The 25,634-nt window shown below is 32.9% G+C and overlaps 1 protein-coding gene across 1 annotated transcript in view; it reads right to left on the bottom strand.

Moving 5' to 3' along the window:
• Window positions 1-25,634, bottom strand: part of LRRC7 (leucine rich repeat containing 7) — a 1,130,220-nt gene that overhangs the window by 62,226 nt on the left and 1,042,360 nt on the right. The window contains exons 22-29 of the mRNA XM_039838554.1: window positions 25,261-25,330; window positions 23,239-23,338; window positions 21,184-21,308; window positions 18,883-19,131; window positions 13,836-14,036; window positions 5,988-6,099; window positions 5,608-5,788; window positions 2,196-3,876 (exon numbers count right to left, since the gene is read on the bottom strand). Of these exons, the coding sequence (XP_039694488.1) occupies window positions 2,196-3,876; window positions 5,608-5,788; window positions 5,988-6,099; window positions 13,836-14,036; window positions 18,883-19,131; window positions 21,184-21,308; window positions 23,239-23,338; window positions 25,261-25,330 (2,719 nt within the window). The remainder of the gene's footprint in view (window positions 1-2,195; window positions 3,877-5,607; window positions 5,789-5,987; window positions 6,100-13,835; window positions 14,037-18,882; window positions 19,132-21,183; window positions 21,309-23,238; window positions 23,339-25,260; window positions 25,331-25,634) is intronic.

The raw sequence follows: 25,634 nt of genomic DNA, 5'->3' as shown, positions 1-25,634 counted from the left end.
ACAGAATGTTAAGTAGTACAGCTATGTCAAAACTAGTTTTACATAACGTCTTCAGAACCCTGAATTCATCTTGTTGAGTAGCTGGCAAGTTTTAAGTAAAGATACAGCCTGAACTGCTCAGTAACTCAATTGAGAGGGGAAAAGAAATATTACTTGGAGAAAACCAGAGAAGAGCTTCCAGGATCCAATGGCTTGAAGCAATACTTTAAGGTAATTTCATTTCTTAGAATTAAATGAGAAGCTACTTAATATACAGTGAAATTGCTCTGTAAAAATGAAAGACAGACTAAGAAAATTATAAATAAACTGGGGATACATGGAGACTAATTAAAAAGGGAGGTATTGTCACAGCAATGGAAAATACATGAGTTACTTTTAGTTATCTGGACCTGGGACAGTCAGGGCCTCCAGATTGTGGTGATCCAAATCCCTGTCTCCCAGTCTTATCTTTTTCCCTCCAAATTTCTGCTCCAACTAGAATAGTTACCTATTTTTCAGTAGCTCTGATCAAAGAAGAGGAACCATTTATCTGAGAAGCCAGTAAATCAATGATGGTACCAAAAGTTCAGAATTTTGTCCTTTTTTTATGCTTTGTTTTCACTCACTCCTCTTTTGCCTCAAATTACTAGTCATTGAACATATGCTCCAAAAAGCTTCTTATAACCTTTCTTGACTAGTTCATCTTACCCTGTTACGTATGGTCGTGTCTACACGAGGCCAGAGTTCCCAAACTGTACTGTATTATTTGGCCCCAAATATTTTCGCCCTCCAAGTTATCTGTCTACATGGAGGGTATAACTTGAGGTAAGGCATGGTGACAACCGACCAGGTGTCTCCCACTGACAGCCAGTCATGAGGCTTTGATGAGTCTCCCTTCAATGGGACTGAGCACACCTATTTGAAACAGACATTCTGATGAAATATTTTGCAAGGCAGAACCAATTTCCACAATGAGAAACTAAAACCCACACCCACACTTATTAGTTCACTCTTTCTGTAAAAATAATTGTTTTCTTGTCATGTAGACACGACCTACAAACAATATAATTATTTAAAAAGATTATACCTGAAAACACACAGTTCAAGGAAATATAAATGCAGTAACCTGTGTTTTTAGCAAAACATCAAATAAAATAATAAAACTATTGCATGAAACATTCTAATAGTATATTATTACCCAGATTTCCAATTTATACTGTGCATGTAAACCTAGAAAATGAGAACAAAAGGATCTATTTTCACAAAAAAGGAGCTTTAAGATTTTAAGGTCCATGCAGAGCACACAGAGCCCTCTATGTCAAAGCAACAAAGTATACTCAGTAATGATGGTCATTGACCATAGTTCTAGAAAATGAAAGAGCAGATTTCTCTCAGAAATAAATAGGCAGCAAAAAATAATTCTAGGCTTTATACAAATTTTTTACTCCTTAATTTTGCGCATTCCATGCTTTATGGTGACTCAATTTTTATCTGAATTGGGATTAATTTCCCTTTTTTGCTGCAACATACACACTAATTTCTACAGTTGTCTTCATAAAGACATCTATTTTTGTTAGTCGTATGACTTGAATTTAAACATCTCTTTCTATATAAAGACTAACATTCTAAATGGCAGGAATTTTATTAAATAAAATAATGTGTAGGAGGGCATTCAATCTCTGCTTATTTTATTTTTCTGTTTCTTGCTGGGAAGATTATTGCTCATTTGAAGTAATAACCTTAGTGGTCCCATAGCAGTAACTGTATGCAAATTTTATAAACAAATTAGGCCCCACTTTAATAAAAGCGACTCCATGCAGAAAGGGGCAAAATACTCACTTTTTTATAGATCCAATGAAAATCATACTCTTTAGGTCACTAGAGAACAGTTTAGTGTCCTAAGAGAGGCATTTTGCCTTAATGGCCAGAAAGCAATTGAAGCACCATCCCATATAATAGAGTGGAATTCTTTCTTACTGACAACATTTAGGCTAGATTTGATAAATAATTCACCTACAGGTTATGGACTTTCAAAAAGCATTAAACAATATCCATGAAAAACTATTGTGATCAAATTCCCCCCCATATAAAGATAAATAAAATGCTGATCATCTATTCATTCATGTAGTTCATGCTTCACTACATGTACTTAGAAATGCCAATAAAGTAAAACTAAAGGCAGGAGGGATATTCTTACAGAGAAACGCCAAACATACCCTGTCTAACCTTCTAGCTTCTATATGTCTAAGCAGCTGTTGTCTCCAGTCTGCAGGCATTTTACCACAGCTCTCCTCTCCTTTCACAGGAGTAGGCCTCGTCTTTATATCACTGTTATCTGATGGCTTGTCACCATAGTTACCCAAGTTATAGTCAGATGGTATTTTTTCCAAAAGAGCTGCCATAGTAGGCCTAGCTGAAACTGGCCTGGTTTGGGAGGCACCGAAACTCTCTGTACTGTAGCTTCTTGCAGACAATGGCCTCCTCTGGGTAAGGTTTTTAACTGGAAAACTTCCCGCCTGAGCTTTCACTTCTTGATATGAAGGGTGTTCATCTTCATACCTGCCATTCCTTTTCAGGAACTGGGACTCAGTCACTGAAACGCTGCTTTGGCGATCCAGACCTCCCCTGTATGGAGGTCTGCCGTACCTATCACTCGGAGGCAGCTCATGAGGTTCACTGACCCTTCTAAACATGGCCATTTCTGTGGAGCTAGCCAGGGAGTCAGCTCTTCTCAAGAAGCCTGATCTGGCACCTTGGCTGGCAAACTGGGCATTCACCACAGCATCCTCATTAACAGATGGCTGAGAAAACGAAAACATTTGCTCCATTGGTGGGTATCCTCTGTAAGCTCTAGGACTGATCAAATCCTTGGTGATATTTTTGCTGGGCTGTTGCACATACTCGGAATTGTGTTGAAAAGGGGGCGGTATCCTCTTTTCAGCTTTAACTTCCACTGCTCCTTGGGGATTGAAGCTTTGGTCAAACTGATAGACTTTTTTTGTCATGGAAGCTTTCTGTTGCTGTGGCCCTTTACTACTCCCGTAAGTGAGCATCTCATCATCCAGCATTGGGACCGACTGGCTTCGAGACATACTGGACATGCCATGCTCCGGTCCCAACATTTTATCTGGTCGTTCATGGCTTCCTAAGTGATCACTTCCAGAAGCATAGTTTTCTAATGGTATATTATAAACCTTGTATGTACCAATGTCAATTTCATCAATACTCTGTGACTTTTTGAATTTGTTGGACTTGATATCTTTCATTAGTGGGGAAAGCCTCTCTGTGCTTTTGCTAATGGAAATAACACCTTTAGAAGATTCTGGGCGGCAGTGGATTTGAGAAAAGACATTACTAAGACTCCTGTTGGGATTGGAATCGTGATACTCCCACGGTACTCCTGGAGAAAAAGGACTAGGTATTTCAACAGATTCTTTCATATGTTCTTTCCTTTCAGGCAATGGGCTGGTGGTTGGGGTTGTCTCTAATTTAGAAGGGAAAGCGGTCCTGTCTTCAAAAGGACTAGGGGTTCTGGTCCAATTCTGCCAAGGATTGGAAGGAGGCACTTCTGTTTCTGGCGTGTGTCTGTGTGTAGACTGCTCAAGTTCCAGAGGAACACCAACGATCCTATCCTGTCTAATCAAAGGCCTGCGTCCATGAGAAGCTGGGTTTCTAGATTTCGAACTTAAGAGAGGATTACTGTTGGCATTCTCGCCTGTTGTTTCCTCTGCAACAAACCCTGTGTTATCATAATGTGAGCCATCGGTCCAGTTGTCAGTGAAAGCGTCACTCATTGGCAGCCGGTCAGGACGCTGTGGTAGATTCCCTGGGGGAACAGCCTCCCGCTGGCTAAGTAATGGCTTTGAATCAAGAGGTTGTGGGAAGGATTGTGTGATCCTGTGAAGACAATGGGAAGAAGATACATGAAAATGAGGAAGAGCTTGGTCTTTGACAGAGAGAGAGCAAGAGGCCAAGAATGCCACTATCCTTTGTTTAATGAATCATTCACCCACACTTTACTTAAGATTAAGATAGCATTATTATTTCATGTTCCCAAAATTCACTCTTTACCTTGCTCTAACTTTTATGTCTTCCTAGTAATCATCACCTTCTACCATATTATATAATTTACTTACCTATTATATTTATTATGTATTGTCTTGTGTCCTCTGCTAGAATATAAACTTATGAGAGTAGAGATATTTTTTATCTTCAGGCCCAGCATGGTGCTTGGCACAGAGTGGGTATTAAAAATATATTTGTTGAATGAATGAATGAATAAATAAATAAGTAAGTAAGTAAATAAATAAATAAATAAAATATATAGGTCTTCATTAATGGTCCTGAAACCTGTCTAATGATTAGAATCACCTGCCTCTTGGTCCCCATTGCTGGAATTTCTGATTCAGTACATTTCTAAACTATTGGTTCAGAGTATCTTTCTTATAAATATTGGTATACCTAATGAACCCAAACTGTCTTCAAATAAAATTCATTTGAAGGCCTAGTATTGAAGACATTAAATTCATTGTATAGGGAATATACTCACATATCTTTCTCTAGAATGTAAATTGTATTATATTATATTATATTATATTATATTATATTATATTATATTATATTATATTATATTATGACTTTTGGTCAGTGGCATGTTTATACCAGTGGCCACAGTATGTCTAGAAGATGCTCATTTTTCTAAATTTATTCTAAATCATTTATATGCTAATAATATTAAATTATATATATATATTTTTATCAGTGAAAGACTTTTAAGTGCTTTCGCTAATGCAAAGAAAATTATATTTAGAAGGTATCTTCCAAAAGTACCTAAATTAAGCTCAGCTTATATCACAAATAACAAATTTATAAATTGAAAGACTTAAGATTTTTATCATGGGCATCAGTTAATAGATGTATTCATTAATTAGCAAAGAATTTATTGCCAACAGTAATGATTTCATCAGTAAAATATGACCAGAAGTCATTGTCTACCTATATTAGATGACATTTGCTATTTGTATTATAAAACATAGCAAAAAAAGTTACAAAACAAGGGAATCAGAACTGGGCAAATACTACCTCACTGAGTCACTTTATTGTAACCTGTGGGTTTTGGTTTTTCATCAAATAAAATGAAAATAATCTAGAGTAGGATCCATTTTGGAAAAATTAAATACTTTTACTTACATCCTAATTTTTCCAGGTGGTGATAAAATGATGATGATGATGATGATATAAATGGAAAATTTATTAAATATTTACATTGAATTAGGCATATAAGGGCAGTATGTGCATCTTACTTTTATCCATAACATCATTTTGAATGGTGAAATGCCCACATACATATAATAAGCATTGAGAAAACACAGGTTTTGATTAAAAATTTTTTTTTGTACTGACTAAACCTGTTTATCTTCTACCATCTCTCCCTTAATCAAATGCTTGCTTTGTAAAATAGATTCATGGGCTCTTGGAAATTCCAGGAGACTACATTTGCTTACCTGCCCCTTCTGTCTTCTATGCCACTCATGTGCTGAATACAATTCCAAAATTAAGATAACTTCATTTTAAAAAGTTGCTAACAATTAGCATTTGGGAACAGAAAAGAAGGAATTCTAAACACACCTGTTACCCCACAAAGAATTATGTACTGCATCTTTAGCTGTTGTCTGCAAGGACCCCACTTTAACCCGAGTGTTGGAGGATCCTGAGGAAGCCTGGGAAGGCGAGTAGTCTGAGTAGGTGCCTGAGGAAACACTGTTATTCAGACAGTGAGTTTTGTCAACTTCAGACTCATCAGTTGATTCTGAAATGTAAAGGGGAAAACATTATAATGCTCTTGAACATTGACAATTACAAACACAGAAAAACAGCATATTGATTAATATTAGAAATACTATTTATAAAATATTTCTATAGACTATGCTGTCTCAGAATTTACAATGGGTGATTTGTCATGCACATGCATTTGTGGCATATTTTCCACATCAGGTTCACAATGTTACCTTTTTTGTCCTTCCCTAGCAGAACAAGTTTGGGTGGGTACAGGGGGGTCTCAGCTAATGAAGGATGAAGCTCCCCAATCCTCATTTCATTAGCTGGATGAACAAAAGAATCCTGAGAGATATAATAATATAGGACAAGGAAAGTAAACATTGAAACAATGGTTAACCAAGAAGACAATGTCTGTATTTGGCTCAGATTTAAATATGGGGCTCAAAAATTTAAATCACTGTGAGACACTGGGATAAGTGAATCATACATATCTCTGAAGTAAGCCCTAATTTTTTTCCTAATTCAAATGTGTCCATTTATGTATCAGACTTTTTTTTTTTTTAATGCTGTTTATATGCCTGACGCTGTGCAAAGAACTGTAGAAGTTCCAAAGAAAGACAAAATGTCACCCATGCCTTTTGGGAGTTTATAATCTAGTTGGAGATATGAGATATAACTCATAATAACACAGGACTGAATTAAGACCAGCCATATGTGAGTAATATGATACAACCATATATATGTAATATATACACATATTCATTCTATGAAACATTCTTCCTAAGGTTTCTAGTTTTCTCACGATCAATCTAGCCTGCTAAATCTTCATTCTAATTTCATTCATTGAATGCAATGAGCAACATTGGTCCAAGAATATCACATTGTAATAACAAATAAATATGTAAAAAAAACCACATACATTTAAAACTTTTATAATTCAAATTATCCCCCGGTAATCAGGTAAAAATACCAATTTTTTTCTAGGTATAAACATAGTTCATCTGTGCCCATGAGTAAGTACTGATGCAAATTTATGTGCTATAATTACCTTTATGTCTTTTTTATCCCCTTAACATTTAGCTTAATTTGAATTCAAAGAAGAATTTTCAGTTTTTTCATTCATTAAAACTTGTTAGTTTGGAACATAAATGTAACACATTTAGAAATATTTTGTTAAATCAGAGAAAGAATATATTTGAGGACAAAAATATAAAAGAATAAAATGGGTCCTGCCTTATAACTCATTGGTTGGTAATGATCAGATAGAAGCTCTTTTTATAAATGTTAAGGCCCTCGTAGTGATAGGCTAAAGAATTTGGGTATTGCAGAGAAACACCCATTTTCTTTAATTCTTGGTTTAAGTTTTATCTTTTGGATTGTTTTGGTTAGGTTTATATGGGAATATTTGCCTCTGAAAAACCTGAGTATATCTGGTACTTTTTTGATTTTGTTTTTAAATAATATTCAAGAGGAAGAAGACTTAAAGATCATCTAATCCCTTTCATTTCCTGAAGGTGGATTCTGAAAATCAGTGAGGCCCAATTTCACCTAGATAATTAGACAAAGATCCAGCATGGAGGCATGATTCTATTAGGCTCTATTCTAGAGATCTTCCCTTATATTGTGCTGCCCCTCCTGATGAGCTCAGCTGTGAGAACATTAGAAACTTAAAATGTAGTATCAGAGTTGAAGAGTGCCAGGAAAAAGGGTGGAGTTGATGGAAATTCTGGAGATGATGAAGGAAATTTGTTTTTGTGGATTTTGAAATTTCAAAGGTTGAGCATAAGAAACATGATAAAGTTCTAAGTTGACAGGGTAGAGAATGAAAGTCTTTACACATCTTGGGAGAAATTTATAAGTAGAAGCAGATGCAAGTTTGATAAATGGAACCACAAAAGGCATAAAATATGTTCATACTTTAAAAAATTTAGTGACAAGGTGGCATATTTCTTTTTTAGTCTCGCTTTACCATTTATCAATCAGGTTACCTTGGGTAAGTCATTGTCCCTCTCTAGCTTTTATTCAACTCATCAATAAAATGAAAGTAACAGACAATAAGGAATTAGTGCAAATTTCTGTCTAGGACTAATTTTCTGTAAATTTAACTTGTTGAAATAATTTTAAATATATTCTTATGACACTTAATATAGAAATACAAGTATTTTGTTTTAGTCAAAATAACAAACCAAATAGTTATATAATACAGAAATATAAATATTATTAAGGGGTTTTACTGTTTTTCGTTTTTTTTTTCCTTCATGCCTTAGACATTTAGTACTCAAATTATTTTGTATGTTTAGATCAAACTTTTATATTTGCATCCCAAAACTGTGACTGGAGCTCTTCATGGTAGCTATTGTCTGACTCAGATTCAAGTTTCTGGCCCTACTCAAGAATTTCTATCTTGAGTTGAAAAGGGCCCCAGCAACTCAGAAGAGAGTATGATATCAGCTAATCATGAACTTGCATCTCTTCTCGAGTTCTGTGGCCTTCCACCTAGGAGAATAATACTGCTGAAGCAAGAATAATGGGTTTGCAATGATCCAGTTAGACCTTCTTATCTTTATGAGAAAAATAATGATAACAACGATTATGATGAAGATGATAATGGGCATCAGTCATGGAGAAACTATTACATGTCTGCTACTGTGCTACTATGCTAAACACTCTGTATTATCCATGTTAGTTATGTAAACAATAATGTTATTTTTTATTGTTATTTATTATTTTAAAGTTATTTATTTAATCATCTTTGCTTTACAGATAAGGAAATAGAGGCTCAGAAAGGTAAAGTCATAAATCCAAATCACAAACTTAATAAATGGTAGAGACAGGTTTTGAACTGTGATCTGTCCTACTTGAAGGTCTTCTATGTGATACTGTGTATGCTATATTGCCTATCGTAAGAAAAGCTTACTTCTCAAGTGCACTTCACAGAACAGATGAAGTTAATTGTCCAACAAAGAAATTTAATCCTTGACTTTTTCTCTATAACTTCTTTTACGGGGGCTGAAGGAATTAAATTCATGTTGGAAAAGTGGATGAAGCTTTTGGGACCACTTCTAAGACAGTGGAAGTTATTGGTGGGAAGTCAAATTTCGTGAGAATCCCATTGTAACCACATTGAACCATATTTCCTCTGATGAGAAGGCAGAAGTAGAGGAGAAAGAGAAGGTAAGGGTAACTTAATTGCCCTTTTACCATCTTGGCTGCTATTGGTGTAGTGAAAAGGAGCCTAAGGCAGAAGTCAAAGGAAAAAAAAAAAAAACATCTGAGCTTTTGAGAGTATAAGTCTAGTATTAAAAAAAAATTGAATGATATTTTAAGGGTAATTGACTATTTTCCATTATTAAGAGAAAGATGTGGTTCCTATATAGAAAAAACTGGGCTCAGTCACCTAACAGAAGGAAGAGTGCAGAATCTTTATGAACATGAACAGGATATCCAATGAAAGTTTTCTGTTATGCAGGATAATGATCCACAGAAGGATTAAAAGAGGACAGAGCAGGATCAGCATATCATTCTCTTGTGGAAGGTGGTGGGGATTTTCATTTACTGTAGCTCTCTTCTGTGCCAAGAGCTGTGCTTGAGGCTGTATGTAAACACTTGTTTTCATTTGATTTCATCTCTGAGAAACTCGGTGTGATTATTTTCTGTATTCTTAAAGAAACCAAGGCTCAGAAAGGTTTCAGTGACTTGTCAAGGTTGTACAATTGGTAACAAGTTAGTTAGAGTCGAGATTTGAATTAATGTCTGCTAGACTTCAAAGACCTTCTTGTTCTCAAACTGTGTTCTGAGACATTCATGGTGCTGTAGTTAAATCACAGGGATACATAGGCTATTTTAAATATTTGAAAGAAAAAAAAGCAATACCTGACATCAGTCAGATACTACATGAACTGCTACCTCCAGGTAGCTCTCAGTTTCAACATTAGATTGCACATTCCTTTTGATGGCAATCTTTGCGAAGCTCGGTTTTTGGTAATTGCTATGATCAAAAATCAAGTGCAACTTGAAAATCAATGTGAGACAGAAATTACAGTGGTAGTATCTGACATGATTCCAAGGTTTGAAAAGGTAGGCATTTTCTAATAGGTGCACATATTTCATCAAGTAGTTTTAGTTATTTAAGAATGAAATAAACATATTATTTTCTTTTTTAATTTATATGTATTATTTTTCAAATGACCACTAAGTAAGACATAAATATTTACTAAGTTGTTTGGAGTTGATTACTTAATAAATGGAACTGTTAGGTACTTCTTTTGGTCTAGGGTCCTTGCATCAAAATTATTAAGACACTAAAGGCATTTGTATACCAGGAATTCAGGACCCTGCAGTCTCCTTATTTTATGTTACAGCTTTATTTACTGTACCATTCTCCTTCCATCCTTATCTTCTCTTTCCTTGCCTTCCTTAATCAACAATATTCTCCATCGTAATATTTTATCTTGACTCATAATATTAATGTATTAATATGCATAATATAATGCATTATATCATCAGAGTTAAAAAAATTTCATTTTATTGCCCATATGGTAGACAGCGTTAAAATAAATTTTATTCGACAAATGGGTGATAAAATGAGGACAGGTATGGCAGCCAACACTCAATTATTAATTCAACAAAAACTCAGAGACATTGTCTTTGCCTTCAGTGAACTTCTAATTGGATGGAGAGATAGACATGTTACCAAAGTTACAACATTAGATCATATCAGTCATTCACTTATTCAACAGACTTTTATTGTGCCCCTATTCTATAGTAGGCACTGTGTTAGGCACTGAGAGGACAATGGTGGGCAAAACAGACACGGTCTTTGCCCTCATGAAACTCACAGCCTGAAGTTAATAAACAAAACAATCATAAACGTCTTTTTGTTTTAATTAAATTTAATGCAAAGACACAGGGTGAAGAATGCTTTTACTGCTCAAGGTGATCAAGGAAGGACTTTCTGAGGTCATCCTTAGGCTGAAACTTAAAAAATGAGGACGTTCTAGCCATATAAAGAGCTGGTGCTCTAGACTGAATGTTTGTGTCCCCTCAGAATATGTTCAAACCTATGTGATAATATTTGGAGGTGGGGTTTTGGCAGGTGATTAGGTCGTAAGGGCAGGACCCTCATGAATAAGATTGGTATCCTTATAAAAGGGGCCCCAGATTGCTCCCTAGCCCCTTCTACCATGTGAGGTCACAGAGAGAAGATGGCCATCTATGAACTGGGCTATAACAGGACACTAACTGCTCATGTCTTGATCTTGGACTTCCTCAGTACTGAGAAATAAATACGTTCTGTTTGCAAGCCAGCCAGTTTATGGCATTCTATTGTAGTAGTCTGAATGGACTAAGACACTGGATAAAAAGCAAAACCAAACTCCACAAAGCATGTATAATAGAAAATGGGAGCAGGGGGAATCTTCATATCTCCCTATCCTCCTAGTTCGTATGGCAAGACCAGCTGTATTCTCTGTTTAGAGTAACATGTTAAAACTCTTGGCATAGGGTTGGCAAATAGAAAGTTATCAATACATGTTGATTTATCTTTTCCCTATTTCTCTGCTGCATTTGTAATCTACTTTTTTTTTTCTTCCTGTTTTCTGCTTCTGGTTCTATTTCTATTCTTTGTTTTTTCTTTGTTTTCTATATTTAACCAGATGGATAAATATGTTATGCAGTGTATGAAACCCTCTTCAATAATCTTGACAGTGTGAACTAAATAATGACTCAAAAATGACATACAAGGGTAAAACATGTGACAAAAATGCTTAAAATACACTGATCAAGTAGACACTTGGTTATCTGTATTTATTATATTTGGAAGTTGAAAATACAGAGTGTGACTCCTTAGTTTGGGTGTAGTAATTTGAGAAGAGAAGATGATAGAGAAAGAAACAGTTTCTCCTTGTTCTTGGAGGGCTAAAAGTTGAGATAGAAAATCCAGAATCTCAATTTTAGAAAATATATTGAAATTACCAGAAAAATTTCAGTAGAAGAAGAAAACTAAGAAAAGGTAGAGTGAATCACAGAAATAAATATAAAACTGAAGGGTGAGCTTCAATCTTAGCCCTATTTAGTTTGGCTATTCTAGCTAATTAGGAGGCTTAGGCAGGCAATAAGAAGCCACTGCAATGTTTTTAAGGAGGGCAAATTAGATTTGTATTTAAGAAAGATGGCTAGCAAAGCAAGGAAGGAGATGGGGACAAGGTGAGCCAAGATGTTGACAGTTTTTACAATAATACAAGACCCAATTGAAGGCTTTAGAAGATAGAAGAGATACACTTAGATAAAAATGTATAGCCTTTGGTGATTGTTTGGAAGGGGCAAGGAGTCAAGAGAGAGAAGAGAAGAATCAGGATACCTCCCAAATTTCTAGCTTGAGTGAACTAGCAGATAATGGTGCCAGCTAAGATCAAGATCAGGAATACAGGAGCAGAAGCAAGTTAGAGAAAGAAACATTAAATTTAATTTTGGATTTACTAAAGTTGAAGTGCTTGTGGGACAACTTTAAGATATATTTCTTCTACTAGAGTTATTATGACATTCATGCCCAAAGCCATACCTATCCCATCCCTGTATTAAGTAATTTTAGGATTCCTTATTTGTAGCAAAATTACTCAGTTTATGGATTATCATGACCTCATAGTTATTTTGATGTTAAATTGTGGTTACATGAGATTTAAATATAAAGTGTATATGTTTTCAGTGTGTACCTGCTCAGTGTTGGTTTAAGCCTTTTTATATTATTGCAGTAGCTGAGAAATAAAAGAAAGGTTTTTGATCTACTATAGTATATCTGTAGTATTTTGGAAAGGAAAAAGTAAGTCATATTCATTTCATAAACAAAAGAAACAAAGCATTAAAAATGAATATTTACTAAATTTCCTTCCTTAGATATCTAGCTGTATGCCTCTCTTCCAGGGCAGGCTGGTATTTCCGCTGGCAGATGTGTACACCATGCTTATTTTCACTCAAGATTTTCCTTTTGCCTGGGATGCCTTCCTCTCTTTTTGACTTTAAAATAATTACCTGATTATTAATAAGTAATTCAACCTTAAACTGATTCACATAACTTTTTAACTGATTGGCAATGATTGCTTATCTCTCCAGTTTCTTAGAGTATTATATTGTCCATCACACAACCAGCCATATGATCATATTTTATATAACCTATTCTCTAATTATTTCATCTTTGTTAGATTTACCTAGCTGGGCTCTAAATCATTTTGGGACTATGCACACATTTTATATATTTTCTCTCTCACAGTGTTTAGCACAGTGCTAAATATACAGTTCGTGTTTAATCAGCACAACAAATCGATACTCTGAAATGCAGATTAGTAAAGGAGTTTTACAAATCTGTATTTTGGAGAAGCAGGTATAGTAACTTCTAGATATATTCGTACCAATTATGTTTCTAATGAAGATAAAAAGGTGTAACCAAATTATCTGAAAAGTTGATGAGATAGTACAGAGGTGACATAAATGTAGTTGAATTCTTTTCAGATCAAAGTTATAAAAATGAATGTCTAATTCATTCTAAAATATCAGAATTAAGAGTCACACAACTAGTGTCCAAAAAGCTAAATTTTAAAGTCATCTCTCTTTTTTTTGTTGTTTATAGTAGTGTTTCCTATAATGGCTATAACCCAACATGAAAACATTTAAAAAAAATTGGCTCTAAATCTGGTCAGAAATTTTACTGAGATTTGCTAAATAAAAAAATCTTCATTTAGTCTTTTCTAATGACCTATACAACAAAAGTTTGGGGTAGCCAAAAGGATATCATGAAAATGATATAATGCACTTACTGGCCAGGCTAAGCTGGTGAGCAAATTATTCCTTCTGTGTATTGAAACTTTTGGAACTGTATTAATGATTTTAGGCCAGGAGGGTATCATTTATCTGTGGTTTATGAAATGCAACTCTCATAGTTTGAAAGAGTAGATAGATTCATTTATATTTTAGGAAATATAATATACTTTTCAAGTAAGATCTATTCAGTTAAAAAAAAAACCATATCATTTAGTAATTCCAAAAAATCCAAACCACACTGGCAATTACCAATAACCTTGAAATACCTCCACTGTAATCTCCTTTGGGGCTACAGGCCACTTGTGTTCATATTTTTCTTTCACAGTTTGCTCCGTGTTAGCAGTTGGATTTGAATTCTCAACACGTACTCCATGGCTTGGCTTACCCACCAGATTTTGAACAGATTTTACCATATTCTTTAAATCCTCTGGGTAAGGAGTTGGATATCGTTTTAGGTTTATTTCAACCTAGAAGTTTATAAAAAGAAATTTAACATAAAAATACCTTCAGCAAGCATGTTCACAAAACTACTCCATTTTATGTGTAGTAGTATAACCAAATGCAGTATAGTGAGTGTTGAGCGGGCTGAGAAACTGTTCTGTAGAGTAGAACACATAGTGTTCCTCTCTCATTCTGCCTCGTGGGACTTCATCTCCCTCTGCCCACCCTTCCAGATTAAAAACAATTTTTGGATTATATCCTATCTTTGAGAACTACTCCCAAATGGTTGCAATAGCAGTACATCGAACATGTAAGTGACTGGGAATCTCCGAAAAATTTAATCGTTACTATCAGCTGCTTTTATACTTTAGAGGCTGTTCCCTTCCATATCTTAATTATTTATAAATTTATTATTTAATTATTTCAAAGATGTTAAAAATATCTTTTGAGTAACAATGCAGGTGATAGAGGAGACCTCAAAGATTTACAAGTGGAGAGAGTTATCATGTATTAAAAAAATGGGGAGGTGACAATATCTGCTACCCAAATATGCATCAGGTCTACGTTAACTAGCATGTCACATCAAAAAATAGGGTAGTTAATTCTTGTTAATATTTAAGACAATGTGCATCAAGGTGGCTTTTATATTTGTTTTTACTCTAATAAAGTAACATGCTTTATAGGTAATGTCATACGATAAACAAATAAAAAATTGAGAACATTTTCTAAGATATTGTAGGAAAGCATGTAAATTTTGGCTTATATTTATCCAGATATTTACTTTCATTCTTGAGTTCATTTTTGGTATATCAAATATGACTTTAGGGAATATATATATATATATATATATATTCCCTAAAGTCATATATGTATATATATATATATATACACACATATATATGTGTGTATATATATATATATATGATTATTTTCCCATTTAATTTAGAGAGAGAAAATATGAGACATTCCATATAGAATATCTCACCATCAGAGTACTTATAATATACTTAAATGAAATAGAATGCAAATTGTTTAATGCTTATTAAAGGGGAGTGGGCAGAAAAATAAGGGGCAGATTTATTTGGCCAGGCTTGTTCCAAAAATCATGCCTTTTTGCATCTGAGTAGAACCAACTTTCCAAATGGAATGGTTTATGTGATTGTGGTGAGTATGTGTCTGTGGAAAGTGTGTGTGTGTGTGTGAGTTGGGGAGGAGAAGGTGGAAGAAGAGTGGGAATGAGAGAGGAAAAAAAGGAAGAGGGAAAGGTGCACACCCACTCCACCACTCATGCAATGCATGACATGTAAGAAACTATGATGGTGGTATAGATCTGAGGACTACAAATATGAATTCAAACACTTTTGCTCATCTGAAGTTTTAGCAAATCCACCAACTTTGTTATCATAGTATTTTGTCTTTCTTGTGGCTTCTTTTCCTTATCAAATACTGGAATTGAATTTCCCTGGATGATTTCTAATATTCCTTTCAGTACTAAAAATATAAAATTATTTTTCCAATAAATTTTTGGAAAGCTGATAAAAAACCAAATAATTTTGCTGGTATAAGTATTGTTTAAATGTAATTTAATCTTTTATATTTCTAAATAAATAAGGACAAAATTAATAATATACAGGAATAAGTCTACAAAAATATAACTCAAGAAAAAGTTAGACTTTACCAAAGGAAGTGTAAATTATTAGCTTATAATACAAATATATCTCAGGGTACTTGATTTATAATGGATTCCTAAATAAACATAAAAAGAATGATATCCATGCTAGACAAAGTCCATTGAGATGTGAACTTGTTTAAAAATACTTGATATTAAAGGGTTAAAAGCCAAGCACTACATTAAAAAAAAATGTAAATTATAGAATGGTATGACTATTACAACAATTAAAAACATATTTTAATTTTTAATAACCAGTGGTATATGAATGAAAAATAATTTTCAAGTAAGGGATTCAATTAAGGTTCTACATACCTTAAAATATCCTCAGTGCTAAAATTATACTTCTAAATTGAATCAAAGTCAAAAAATGTGACATGTTCTTCCTTAATTGAATTAAATACTTCATTGAATAATGTAATCTATTTTTTGTAGATGCTATATCCCATCTGATGCAGTTAGATGACTATTTTTTAACATGGTACCAATATTTTCTGATTATTTTATAATAAATAATGTGTTATTTTGGTCACATCACCAGAATATGTTTGGGTATTTTATCTCTGTGAAAATTTTTAAACAGAAGTGAATTTACCAGGAAGCTAGTAAAGCTTAAGTTTAGGGCTTGCACGGGTTCTTTTCAAAGCCTTGTGAGGGGCCTTACTTATGTACTTACATGGTTATTTTATATTATTTTCTTTAAAGAGACCCCTTTGCAAACTGTGGAAGCTTCAGGTCTCATAAAATTTAGATTCGTTCCACCAAGACAATAAGCCATTTGCTTCCCATTTACTAATCTATCAGCAGAATTTACTGGACTTGAACTCATAAGACCTAAATTTAAGCCACAGGTTTACCCCGACTACTTACCAATTTCTACTCATAGAAAATGAGAATGCTAACATCTCTCCCACATGCTTGGGTTAATCTAGAGCTAGAATAAAATAATAAATATGATAGTCCTATGAAAATGTATAAGTCCTATGCAAAGATTAGATACTATTTCTAATATCATATTCTACTTATGTATTTTAAAATCTGGGTTCCATGGCGATTTAGATTTGACTATATATATGCCTAACCACCAATACCTACAACTGTCCTGAAATTTTTTTTAGATTGTATGCAGCAATGACTACCATTTAATCAGTATTTGTCATGTGCCGGATACTGTGCAAAATGTTTTATAGGGATATTTAATTTATTATTAGTTATTTATGTAATAAATAATACTTATTATTTATAACATATTTTTTATAACATATTATTTATAAATAATACTTATTATTTATAACATATTTAAATATAAATAATAATGATTAATAACATTAATTCATAATTTACAATCAATTATAATTAAATATCATTTAAATTTCACAACCCATTATAGCATCTGTTTCCATTTTATGGAAAAAAAAACCCAGGGGCTCAGACAGCTTACATTACTTGCCCAAGGTCATACAACTAGTAGGCAGCAACATTCAAATTTAAATTCAAGTCATTAACTCCAAAGCTTATGCTATACAAAGGTTACTTGGTTAAGAGCTGTTCTCTGGTATAGGTGCAGCACATATTTGTACAATCTTGAGGAAAAAATACTGTAAGTCTAAAATGCAAATTTTATTGAGCTAACTAACAAGATAATTTTAATTTTTTAAAGCATAAAGCTAACACAATGTTTTATAATTGCTTTTTAAACAAAACTATATATTTTATAATTCTGCTATGTTTGTAAACTCTGTAAAAGTATATTTTATCTTTTCAACAGATTGTTTTCCCTTCCTACTTTTCACCTCATGTGTACAGTACTTCAGAAATGAATAAATATGATCATAAACACAATGTATTAATCTCTCAGTAATGCCCAAATACAAAAGCAGTTTCTTTATATTTCTAAATGTATAAGCTAGAAATATTCCCTTAGTCTAATATGGGATGAAAATATATGTAAATTCATCAATTATACACATAGGTGGGGAAAAAAATGTCAATTACATTCTTACCAAAATGTTGTATATATCACTCACCATAAAGTATTTGCTCATTTTACATATACATTTTATTAAAATGCAAGATCTTTACTGAAATGTTATTTTATTTTAATTTTGGAAAATAGAAATGTTTCACAACATTCTATATATCTCAGATCTAAATAAAGTGCAGTAAATGCAAATAGCAGCTGCAAGATGTTGGAGACTCCCAAAAATTTAGCAATGAAGAAAGAATTAATGTTAATAGCTAGGGTGTTTAGAAGTGATATCTTGAATTCACACATTTCTTATATAATGATTAAATTCTCATTTGATTTGGTTGTAAATTCCAGTAAGAGAAATAATAATTAATGCTTTGATTATTGATTGTTAAATATCTTATTCTAGGAATTAATTAGAACATTTTACATACCAAGGAAACTAGTAGTAGTTTTAGTTAGGAAAATGCATTCTCAGCTTGCCTTATATTGCAGAAAAAATATAAGACAGAATAAGAATCTAGTCCATTACATGTGGATGGTAAAGTTTACAAAAAATCCAATATTCTTTCACATCTCATTAAGAATTTTTTTCCCCATTAAACTCTTAAACACCCAACTCTCAGGGATAAGAAAGCCCTATTTGCCACAACTCCCAAACCAATCTTCTCTTACAGGAATTCTCATCATTTGTGCCTTCAAATGAAAGAGAAATTGATACTTTTCAACAGATGTCATGCTCTTTGTGCTCAAAGTTTACTCTCAGCATATCTCAATTCAAATCTCATGCTATTTTAAGAATCCAGTTTAGTTATTTAATCTCTCTCAGAATTGATATTTTTTAAAAAAATGTGTGTATGTGTGGGGACAATTTAGATTTTATCAATAGTGTCATCAACATTCTGCTTGACTATTGGTATTCCCACACTTCAAAGAAAAAAACTTAAAAATAAAAACATAAACAAAAATGAAGCACCCAACTCCAAAACCATGCCAGATATCCCACCATTAGGCACCTCGTATCGATATTCCCTCCCCCCTGACTCAGTTCTCCCCACCCTATTGCCAAGGTCAATGAACAAAAAAGTTAAATTTGGTACAAACACTGGTAATTGGAGGGTTTCTATATGATCAGCATTTCTTACCCCAAATCATGCAGAACATAGCCCATAAACCACTGTTCTAAGAGTGCCTCTACATGGGAGGTTCTCCTACCCCAAACACCTAGGCCTACCTGTCTGCCACTTAGAGAGGGAAGAGTGGTGGATTGTGCTGCAACTGGCAATGGAGTGCACATGCTCCTTTCTTGCTGGAGGCCACTTATACAACCCCATGCCAGCTGTGGGTCATTCTGGGGGACAGGCATATCTTGGATCTGCTGATCACACCTGGCCCATGGTGTGCAGCAATCGCCAGACAGTCTGGCAGGTTGGAGAGTAATCCCACGCTGGCCCCTTTCCCAGGGGGCTTGGCAGGAGTGATCCTGTGGGAGAAGGAATCTCCATTTTCTGGGAGAAAGAGGAGCGCTGTAGCAATACTTTCACTTTATCATTTTTCTACTCTTAATATATATTTTTTTCATTCTGGGTAATGCATTTAAAACAACCATCAGAAAATTAGTTTTAACTCTATGTAGTAAAATAGTACCAATATCATATGAAGCTAAAGTGTCACAATTTCTTCACACAATGCAGCATTCATACTACACTATATACAATATAAGTAGGGCATTATACTCTAGTTCATTTGGAAGTTGATGGCATAGGTCACTGGTTCCTTTTTAAATTTTATGCAAATTAAAGGCAAAATGGTGCTAAATCTAATGTACATGTAATGAACCAGAAACATTATTAATTTAAATATTTTTAATATATTTCTTTCATCATATTTCCATGATGATTTATTTAGAAGTTTGTTTGTGTTCTAATTTGTCCAATAGCCAATGGCATTGGAAATATTCAAATTAGTCAAAGCCGAGTAGTTTGAGATTAAGGAAACACATGGGTTTCACCAATATATAAATAAACCAAATATAAATAAACAGAGAGAAAAATGCACTCTAAAGTATAATGAACCTACTCTGATTATAAGCAAACCTGATTACATAACACACAAACAGGGCTTCTAAATAATTGTTTGAATTTACTATATTTTATGTTTTCATTGACACATATGCAAGACTATGTTAAATACACTCTTTTCCTCTTGCATACTTTGGATACAGATTTTTAGGAAGAAGTATGTGGTTTTTGACATTTGATGGAGAAAAAAATTAATCAGAGGTCCAGTATAGAATGCATCATCCATAGGTTCTGGATTTAACTTATGAAATTCTTAAAAAAAACAAAACAAAACTGAAATGTTCTAAAGGTCTTTATTTTTAGTTTAGCATTATTTTTTCTAGGAATTCACAATAAAAAATGTCTCTTTGGTTATTAGACAGCACTAACAAACCATCCAGAAACATTTTTTTTTTAACCCAAATCTTTAACAGAATTATCATTTTGATTTGGGAATCCATTTTGGGTTCTCCACAATGATATAGGCCTGAGATAGGCCTGGTCTATCACCTTACTATCTAATTCTAGTAAAGTTCTGGAGTGTGTTGTTTTTAGAAAAATATTTAGAAAATGTGAGAGTGAGAGGACAGACAAGAATACATCGCACAATCTAGATCTATTAATAGATGCATATAGAATCACTTAGCTAATTAGTTACTAAGAGTGAGAGCTGTTAGTACCCATGATGGAAAAAGTGCACAAATAATACCATAAAAATTAATGAGAGATTCAAGATGTTGCTATAATGATAACATGAAACTTGATATTGATAAAATCTATATCAATTCTGATATTTCAAATTTAAATAATGAAAAAATATAGATTTTAAAATTCAACCTTGTTACTTAGATTCGTTCCAATAAAAGATTTTTTAAAATATGCTTTGGTGTTAAAAAATTGAAGTTATTTTCCCTAAGGAACATCATTTGCTATTAGGTACTCACCTCCTTTAAAACTCATCCTCACATTTAAGAAAGCTCATACATTCTTCTCAAATATCCCAGGAATATAAAATCTTTCAGAGATTTTGATGCAAATGCAGTATATTAATCTGTTGGATCTTCTATAAATGTGTATTTTGGCCTCATACAGTCTGCATGTTTTCTTGCTCAGTGATTAAAAGAAAACCATGTCGGTGTTTCAAAGATGTAAAATGATGCCCAGGTAAAGCCCATCACCCGGATTTGTCTGTTTGGGTTTTTTTTTTACTCTCTCACCTTGAATCTCTTTCATGTTATTCTGTAAGATGTGGTGGCATATCAAATATGCTCAGTCAGAATTGAGGTATTAGTCTTATTCTGAAGCACACCTATGCTTCCAAAATTACCCTTCTGCAATAACGAAACGTGCCATCATGAAACTTAAAGATGTATCTGACCTCTAGCAGAGGTCACTCAATTTGTCCCAAAGTCCATTTGAATAACATTGAACAAGAAAAAATAATAAGAAGAAGGAACAAAAATTAAAAGGTTCACCTTAACTTTCCCAGCATTATCGTCATCTTCCTTTTTTTCTTCAAATTCAAAGGCAACAGTCATGCGTTGTTGTCTCTGCTCTTCCCACAGTGTAGGATTAAAGCTGTCACTATCTGACTGGAAATCTACAGTTAGATTTCAAAGTATTATTGCTTTTTTTCTTTTTTAACATAAAATGTTATTAATTGAGCTTAGTATCTCATGCAAAAAAAACGATGATAGGTACTACAAACAAATACAAAAATTAAAAACAAAAGGAAAAACAAAGAGAATAAAGAATAAAGAAGGAAATGAAAAGAGCAAGGAAGAAAGAAAGAAGGAAAAAGAGGAAAGAAGGAATAAAATTCTCTTGATATTTATTACATGGTCTTTTAATGTCTTAACTCAAATTCAGCTTTCCTAGGTATCCATTAATTTTTTATTGGAATTGGGAGGATTTCCAGTGTAGAGAATGAGCTGTTCATAGGACAGTAATAATAGAGAGAGCTGGACTAAGCACTTAAAAATATTATCTTTTTAATCTTCACAACCACACAATGGTGTCATCCTCAATTTACTAATGAGAAAACTATAGCTGAGTTTTAAGACTTGCTTATAAACTTTATGAATAAAAGTATTTTGTTTGAGCTAACTTATTTCCACAAAGATAAACTTTATCATATATTTCCTTGTTTGTTGCAAGAGATTCTGAAAATTCATTTATTATACTTCTGCCTGAAATACCAGAGGGTGAGTTTCTTAAAGTTCAAGAAAACTTTTTAATACCAACTCTCCCTTCCAAAAGATACCAAAACAAAACAAAACAAGACTAATTTCTAAATGTTATACCTTATCTAACTAGATCTACCTCACTCCCCAGAACAAATTAGGAATTTAATCTGTGAAACTGGATCTCAGAAATAATCATGAATATGAGGCACTTTCATTTTTCCCCATACATCCTTTCGAAATGAAATATTTTGATAATCTAGAGATATTAAAATATAAATATAAGTAAAGGTAGATGAATAAAACATAATTCTTACTTAACACTTTTCTTGTACATATGTAAACATGGTGGCTTTTCTTTCATCAATTCAAAAGATCAATTTTATTAAAGTCTGAAAAATACATATGAAAACATTCTTCCTTTTTCCTATTTCTCTAAGTCAAAATTTAGATAAAAATATCCTAAACTATCTCAAAATGATTCATTTACATTTGGAAATAAAAGGCTAAAGACATTTATTATAATTATCCCTAAAGATAAGAAATATATAAGCAAATAATTTCTTTTAAAAGTTGGTCTCATTCAAGCAGCTTGCGTGAATTTAATTCATGGGTGGATTAAAGTGCGTTTACTCTTCCAAGAATTACTATGACTGTAAGACTAGAAAATATGCATGACAGTCTGTGCTGGTTTGGGCAAAGAAGCCTATACTGAGTTCAAAATGGTAAAGGACAAATCTTCTTTAAACATGTTATGAGTAATGTGATCATAGGATAGAAGTTTTAATTATTAAAAAAGCTTTAGAATTTATAAAACTATTCCTATCATAGTTGCTGGCATTGTTTAGGGAAACAACTTGAAAAAGAAAGAATAGTCATCATTTGTAAGTCATCTTTTTATAGTTGATACAATGAAATAATTTCAGGGCTGGAATCACTGGACTAAATGTTTAAATTGTGTTCACGAAATTAGGGAACACAGGAAATAAACAAGTTCATTGAACCTTTCTTAAGACCTGACTGTTCTTAGCTCATTTCAATTAGCTGGTTACAACATTTGATTCTCTTGAGATCTATCAAGAGAAAAAGTTGATCCTAAAAGTCAATATTCTTTTTATGTAAGATATAAAGAGGAAGAGTTATATTTTTAGAATCTTATTTAAAATATTATAGTGTGGAAGATAAGATGCACACTTATAGTTAACCTCCAAATGATTTATGTATGTCATGTAATTACCTTTATAGCTTGGTTCATGTGCCAGTATTCCTGGCCAGAGAGCAGAACGAATTTAATCTCTTTTGTCCATAATCATATAAGTATAGGAGAAATTTCTACTGATAATTTACCTTCATCGCCACGAGGTTGCTGGGGAAACATGTAGTTAGTCAATACTCTTTGCTTTGTTTCTGGATGGGCTTCAGTTTGTAAAGGGATAAGGGCTTTGGACTAAAAGCAAAGAATATATAAATTAGATTAATAAACAAGTAAATTTGAAGAATATTTCTTTTATATAAGATAATGGTCAATAGTCTGGAGTCACCAAGCTGAATGAAAAATTAAAAGAAAAGCAAAGGAAAAAGTAATGAAATAAAGTGTAACATAAAATGAGACTATTGCTGGGGAATATTTTCAAATTCCAAGATCTTCATAATGAGATTTTCTTTTTCTCTAGTATACTCTTTCACAAAATTATTTATCTTCACTGAACAATGTCAGTTTTAATCCTGAAGAGACCATAATGTGTTAAATTGTTTCAAGTAAGTAAGCTTTCGGCATGATTCTATATGCTCATTTATTTTCAATGAGCTGTTGCCCTAAAAAGCCAAATAGAATTTGCTATCAAATTCATGCTATGCAAGATCATCTATGAATTTAACTAGGTAAAAGAATAAGCATTTATTTTTAAGAGCTATTTTTGTAACCAAAGACAGGGTCCACATACAAATAAACATCTGTACTTGCTTCTGATATATCACAATATGTTTACCTATAGATGGTAAAATTTAATTCTCTATTAATTTGATTTCAGAAATATTATTTGAAAAGGGTTTTTAGAACTCTGATATTATATACTTTATATATGGAAATATCCTGGAAATGATCCTTTTATCTAATGTTTTAAAAATCGGCTTCTTGACATTTATTAATAGGATTGAAGCACGAAGGGGATTTGGGATATCTTGTCTCGTGAAACTGAGTCAGAAACTCATTAAATAAATCACTGTTCTAATAAATGTTAAATGATGCAGTCATTGTTCTATTCATTCTCCCACAAGAATAATAAATCGTGATATCAGGGGATATTTTTTCACAAGGAACACTGAATAGACTGTTCCATTAGCATAATTCACATTGATTCCAGAAATGCTTTATTTATAATGATGTATTGATGACTTTTAGTTCATTGATAAGATTTGAATTTGAATGACAATCTAATTTTTTACTCAGTAGGTGGAAGCAAGTGCTGTAATAACTGTAGGAGCGCAAACATTATTCTTACACTTAACAATTTACAGTTTGTAGAGGTTTGTTTTAATTTTTTAACCAAAAGTAGCCCCATATGTAGAAATTTGAAGGATTCATTTATTAGTAATTCTGCTTTTATGCTCAGGAAATAATGGTGACAAACTAAATTCCCTATAATTTGTTTTCATTTGGCTATTCACATTTGGGACAGGTGTTTCAAAATTTTAGGATTATAAGAAAAGATTAAAAGAAGACTAATAAGCTAGGTGAAAATTGTCTATCACGTTTTCTGGTGGCAAATCAGATGTCTTCAACTGTTTCTTGTTACTTTCCAGTTAATAAAAGTATTCATTAACGCTCAATAATTTATTTAATTATAATCTGTTTTCACAAGAAAAGAAATAATATTAAAGCAATTTCACAGAAAATACTGATAATAGTTACAAAAGATACCTGAAAATTTCTGGAATAGTTTTAGAATTAAGTTGATTATAATTAAGAGTATAAGAATAAGAAGGAACATAGAGGATATTAATTCCCTCTTGTAGGGATTGTGGTAATGATTTCCTATTTTTTACATTTAGAGATATAATTAAAGTACTTCTGTAAGGACATGTATGTACCACCTAGAGGTAAAAAGCTATAAAAATGATCATTTTATATTTTAGATATCTGAGAATGAAGTAGAAGCTAAATCGAAGTATTTAAAGAGGGTGAAGATTATAGCGCTGTTTTGTTTAAGGCAAAAAAATACACATTTGAATTGCTACCTTCACAAAAATCTCTCCTCCAATTATTTTGTACTAATTGTCGACGGTCTCTATTGGGAATAAGCTAGTAATTCAGTTTCAATTATAGTTCTTCTTAATAAAGCAAATAAATCAGGTAATAAAAGTTGTTACCTGGTTGTCAGAAAGCCACAGAGCTGCAAGCTCCTTAAGTTTGGTAAAAGAGAATGGCAGATTCTTCAATCTGCAAAAAACAAGAAAATTCTAATAGTATGGGTAAATATAATGTATTTAATTTTTATGAAGAATTAGTTAAAATACTGTAATTTATTGGTTTCATTCTTCTCTCCAATTCTTTCTCCATTGAGTAGCCTGAGCAATCTTTAAAAAGTGAAAATCTCCTGTTTACAACTCTTTAAATGCTTTCACTTGCATCTAAGATAAAATCCAAAATCCTTGTTAACATGCTTTTCAGACTTTACAGGTTCTGGTCCCCAAAACCCCTCCGAGAAGCTTCTGCAATTCTTTTCCTTAGTCCGGTCAGCACC

Source organism: Pteropus medius, unplaced genomic scaffold (assembly GCF_902729225.1).
Source record: "Pteropus medius unplaced genomic scaffold, Ma_sr-lr_union100, whole genome shotgun sequence".
In the NCBI taxonomy this organism is placed as follows: domain Eukaryota; kingdom Metazoa; phylum Chordata; class Mammalia; order Chiroptera; family Pteropodidae; genus Pteropus; species Pteropus medius.
This window is presented reverse-complemented; position numbering and strand designations above follow the sequence as displayed.